Genomic DNA, 5,644 nt, shown 5'->3' with positions numbered 1-5,644 from the left:
ATATGTTTTCTAATGAAAGGATATTTGTTTCAAGTAATTCCTTAAAGAAATTCATAAAAGGAATTATTCAAAGACATCCCAGGTTGTTTATTACCTGTGCCAGAAACTTTGGTGGTTTATTCTTTTCAATTTTAAAACTTTATACTGTATTACTTTAATTGTTCTTTAATAGATTTGAATTTCTTACCTTGGTTTTTCAAAAATAAACTGTAACCTCTTTGAGGCCAAAAATGATCTCTTTTAACACCTGAATCTTCCCAGAATCCTTAGTACAGGGGATGCTGAGCAGGAGTGTTCAATTCTATGGATTACATGCTGCCAAAGACTCATAAGAAACATTTTAGAAACACCTAGTGACCATCTCCTGGTCAAGGGAATCAAATTCCATAAAATATGCTTACCATGGCATTGACATTTGCATGATCCCCTTTCCTATTCCGAATCTGGATACAGGATATTGGTACATTCAGTTCTACCCCAGAGGCCAGATTTCTCAGGTCAGCAGCAGTGTATTCCCCGTGCAACAGCAAACTGTTATCGTAACCAAGTCCCAGGGAGGCCCAATAGAGATAAGTATGAGAAAGTCTTTCAACTGTAGTGACATCTATTGTGGCTGATGACATGCAAGGATTCGAAGCCACCTTGCTTCCATACCTCAGCTCCTCTGGAGAGTGACAGCAGCTCTGAGTGCAACAACCTGCACTCTGGCTCAACTTGCTACACACAAAGAAAAGTAAACACCCCAGAAATAAAAAGGAAATACAGGCCAGGGCAATTGTTAAGTACAGGTTCTGGGCAGAAAGGCGCCCTCCTGTTTCCCAGCCATCTTCAAAGTCTGGAAGGACCTGAGGGGCAGAGCTGCTCAACAGCACACCCAATGTGACAGAGGTGGAAAGTGATGGGTCTCCATGGTCCTGAACCACCACCACCACCTTCTGTGTAACTGCATCAGTGGGAAGAACTAAACGAGCAGTACGGAGCTCTCCCACGTTGGCTGAAATTCTGAAAAGGCTCGGGTTAGAAGCCTGAAAGATGTAGTAGGAAAGCCAAGCATTGGAGCCACTGTCTGCATCTTCTGCTACCACTTTTGTGATCAAGTATCCTGTTCTGGCAGAGCGGGGCACGATTTCCACTGGGACACAGCCATTTTTGGGCAAGGGAAACAAGATGACTGGAACATTGTCGTTCCTATCTACCACAAACAAGTTCACAGTCACTGTTGCACTTCTGGGAGGAAAGCCACCATCCCGGGCTTCCACTTGGAAGTGAAACCCCCTGAGCCGTTCAAAGTCAAAGGAAATTTTGGCAGTGATGGCCCCACTGAATGAATCTACTGCCACCAAGCTTGAGGCTGCCTGCCCTTCAGAGATAATATCCAACAGCTCATAGAAGACAAGGCCATTCTTCCCCAGATCTGGGTCCTGGGCAAACACATGTCCTAGGGAGGCCCCAGGGGCATTGTTTTCAGCCACAAAAAGTTCCTGTTTCGATTTAGGAAAACTTGGTGTGTTGTCATTCACATCAGCAACTGACACAGTCAGTGTCCTAAGAGTGCTAAGTGGAGGTGAGCCACCATCCGAGGCAGTGATCAGAACCTGGTATTCACTGACTTGCTCCCGGTCCAGCGGCCCATCAGTCAGCAAGCTGTAGTAGCTGCCAAAAGAAGCCTTCAACTTAAAGGGGCCTCCACTGTACATGCTACAGGTGACTTTACCATTGAGACCAAGGTCTTCATCCCTTACACTAAGGAGAGCAATCACTGTGCCAGTGGCGGCGTCCTCGGAAACGGGACTGTAGAGAGTGAGAAGGTTCACCTCAGGGGCGTGATCGTTCACATCAGTCACCTCCACCAGCAGTTTAGCGGTGCTGGCTAGACTGAATGCACCTTCATCCCTTGCCTCAATGTATGCCTCCAACAGCGTTTCAGGAGGACCTAGCGAAGCAGCGACCCGCACTTCCCCATTTCTAGGGTGCACGTGGAAGTAGTGTCGCAGTTTGGCTTGGGTGCTATTGCTTAAGGAGTACCGGATTTCCCCATTGGAGCCTTCATCCGGGTCCGAGGCTTGCACTCGGAATAACACAGTCCCATTGGGTGCAGTCTCTGGCACCTTGGTGCGGTATACTGAGCGCTCAAATACAGGTGCATTGTCGTTTGTGTCCACCACGACGATGGTGACTTGTACCTCACCGGAGCGCGCTGGCAGCCCGCCGTCCCGAGCGGTGAGCACTAGCCGGTGGGTGGCACGCTGCTCCTGATCCAACGCTTTCTCCAACACCAGCTCTGGGAATTCGCTGCCGTCGACCCGCGAACCCATGTCCAGGCGAAAGTGCCGGCTGGGGCTCAGGCTGTAGCTTAGCAACCCGTTGCTTCCCTCGTCGGCATCTTCGGCATTAGGGAGAGTAAAGCGGGCTCCGGGCATAAGGAACTCAGGAATATGGAATTGCACGTCGCCGGCAGGGAAGTGAGGCGAGTTGTCGTTGATGTCCAGAACGTGAACATGGACCTTGTGGAGCTCTAGCGGGTCCTCGAGCACAAGCTCATAGATCAGGACGCAGACAGCTTTGGCCCCGCACAGCCGTTCGCGGTCCGCCGGCTCTCGGACCACCAAGCTTCCGCTGGCCAGATCAACCCCGAAGTAAGTCTCGCCGTGGCTGGAAAGGAAGCGAAAGTTCCGCAAGGACAGAGAGGCCGCTGACAGCCTCAAGTCCTGGGCAACACTGCCTACGACTACGCCCCGTTCGGTCTCCTCCGACGCTGAGTATTCGAGCTGCCCCGCTACAGAGCCGCAGGAAATCCACAAACATAGAACCGCCGCCCTCCAGCCCACCATCCCCCTCCCTCTCGGCGTCCTCGCTCCACCAGCGGTGACCCGGGACCAGGCTCCGGACTCCCGGAGAGTGCGAGCCGTGGTAAAAGGAAAAAACCGAGGGCCGGTCGGCCGCCGCTGCCCGCTGGAGGTGCAGAAGCAGCCGACGTTCGCCTTCCGAATGCGGTAATTGCCCGGGACCGGCCGGCTGAGAGCAAGGCTTGCTAGACCGGAGGTTCGGCAGCCGTCTGGGAAAGCGGACCTGCGGGAGCGGAGGAGCGCAGCGCCGCCTAGGGGTGCAGAGGGGAGGAAAATCGCCGGGCTCCGGAAAGAGCGGTCTCCGTTCCCCGCCCACTGGGAACTCGCCCCGCGCCCAGGCAGCGAGCGCAGGGCGGGGCAAAGAGATGCTCCGAGAAACTAACACATCTTCCCTTAAACTGCGTTTCCTAGGACAACGCCCTGACCGCCTCAGTCTTAACGTCTACAAACTCTACCTGAAGACGGCTTAAAACTGGGGCTGAGCTCGGCTGGGCGTCTCTCAACGACTATTTTGAGAGCCGAGCATCGGGTCCCGGGCGCTCGGACCCACTGACTCCCTACAGTGCCGGCAGAGAGGGAGGAATTCCGAGAGGAACGTCCGGACCTTACACGTTGGGAGGCGGGACCACGACCAAGAACCACTACGCCTTCTAGGCTTAAGGAAACAGGAACCCTCAAACCAAGTGCTATGGTGCGTTCCGTGCTGGATTCTCAGCCTCTCCGCTGCGAGTTTAAGTCTCTCCTGCCCTTTCTTATATCCCCGCAGACGCCAAGATTTCTATAGCGTGAACCAGCGAGGGGCATATGGGGATCATTCCCCGGCACTCTCGCTTTTCAAGGCACAAAACTAGGCGAGCGCAATTCCGGTTCAACGTTCCCTCTTTTTTTCCAAATCAGCAGCTTTTCTTCTTTCCCCAGGAGCCCCTAAGGGGAGTGCTCTGCAAGCTCTGGGCGAGGAAAGTGGTTAGAACCCAGTCAATATCAAGCATTAGAAACTCAGAAAGATTGACAGCTCATCCCCAAACTGGACCTGGACATACAAAATGAAGGGGGATATACTGAGATACTCCCCAGAGAGTGACCAGGAAACTGTTCTGTAAATTTGCTCTTATTCAGAAAACAGTGGTGTAAGAGCAGACCTGATGCCGGTCGGTTCCCCAGCTTTGTTTTTAGCCGGTCTTCGGCACGGAAATTGGGACAGTGATCTGTTCTATGAAAAACAGCTCTTGCCCACAATACTTCCAAATTCCACCTAGCACCCTATAACCAGTGGCTTCTCCTGAGAGGGTGGAGAGCTGAAAAAGCTTAAACACTAAACACTAAATTCCTCACTCAAATCCTTCTTTTAATACAATTTCAGTGTCCAAAGCCCCAAGAACCAAAATTTGAAAGACAAAAGCTGAATACAGATAAAGAAATGAAGCTCTCGGGGCATTATATTTACTGGTCAGAAAACTGCCTAAACATACGGCTAATTACTGAAGCTGAGTACTGGATACATGGAGTTAATTACACAATTCTCTCAACTTTACTGTATGCCTGAATATTTCTCTAATAATTTTTTAAACTGTCACTTAAAATGTAGGTGGGGCAGGCAGGGATAAATAGGCACCTCCAGGTTTCTGGTTTTAAGACTAAGTGTGATTGGTAACTTCACTGTGCCACTAAACACCAATCACCTCCTCTGTCCATCACAAACCCACCCCTTATTTCTTTCAAGGAAGGAGGGTAGGGCTGCCTCTTGTTGTTTTAGTCACTAAGTGGTGTCGGACTCTTTAGGACCCCATGGACTATAACCCACCAGGCTCTTCTGTCCATAGGATTTCCCAGACAAGAATATTGAATGGATTACCATTTCCTTCTCCAGGGGAATCTTCCCAACCCAGGGATCGAAATTGCCTCCCCTGCAGTGGCAGGCAGATTCTTTTACCACTGAGCTACCTATTTATTTTATTTATGAGCTGCCTATTTATTTAATATATATGATAATTATAACAAAGCACAAATGCTTCTATTATACTTCAGTTTTTAAAATAATTCTGCCTCAAAGCCTGTCATAAAGTAATCATTGAAATGTGGCATGTCAAAAGTTACTCCTCTGCTATCAAGGACTATAAAATGAAAAATAATACATATCACTCCTCCCCTTGGGTTTCCTTGGTGGCTCAGTGGTAAAGAATCCACCTGCAATGCAGGAGCTGCAGCAGACACAGGTTCAATCTCTGGGGTCGAGAAGATCCCCTGGAAGAGGGCATGGCAACCCATTCCAGTAATCCTGCCTGGAGAATCTCAGACAGAGAAGCCTAACAGGCTACAGTCCATAGGGTCACAAAGAGTCGGACACGACTGAAGCAACAGCACACACTCAGTGTTAACTGATATAAACTAGAGTTTGTGGGAAAGTAATATTTAGATATCTAAATATTTGGATATCCAGAAGATGAGAAAGTCTTAAAACTTTTTTTCTTATGTATAATATTACTGCTGCTGCTGCTAAGTCATTTCAGTCGTGTCCAACTCTGTGCGACCCCATAGACAGCACCCCACCAGGCTCCCCCCATCCCTGGGATTCTCAAGGCAAGAACACTGGGGTGGGTTGCCATTTCCTTCTCCAATGCACAAAAGTGAAAAATGAAAGTGAAGTCGTTCAGTTGTGTCCAACTCTTAGTGACCCCATGGACTGCAGCCTACCAGGCTCCTCCGTCCATGGGAGTTTCCAGGAAAGAGTACTGGAGTGGGTTGCCATTGCCTTCTCTGATAATATTACTAGTTAAGGTTAAAATCATGAATTAACATAA

The 5,644-nt window shown here is 49.6% G+C and overlaps 1 protein-coding gene across 1 annotated transcript; it reads right to left on the bottom strand.

Moving 5' to 3' along the window:
- Positions 1–377: 377 nt before the first annotated feature.
- PCDHAC1 (protocadherin alpha subfamily C, 1) lies at positions 378–2,831 on the bottom strand. Its single transcript, XM_068979645.1, has one exon. It carries the CDS (start codon positions 2,829–2,831, stop codon positions 378–380), a length of 2,454 nt encoding a protein of 817 aa, XP_068835746.1.
- Between the last annotated feature and the right edge of the window lie 2,813 nt (positions 2,832–5,644).

Source organism: Capricornis sumatraensis, chromosome 9, assembly GCF_032405125.1.
Source record: "Capricornis sumatraensis isolate serow.1 chromosome 9, serow.2, whole genome shotgun sequence".
Lineage (NCBI taxonomy): Eukaryota > Metazoa > Chordata > Mammalia > Artiodactyla > Bovidae > Capricornis > Capricornis sumatraensis.
This window is presented reverse-complemented; position numbering and strand designations above follow the sequence as displayed.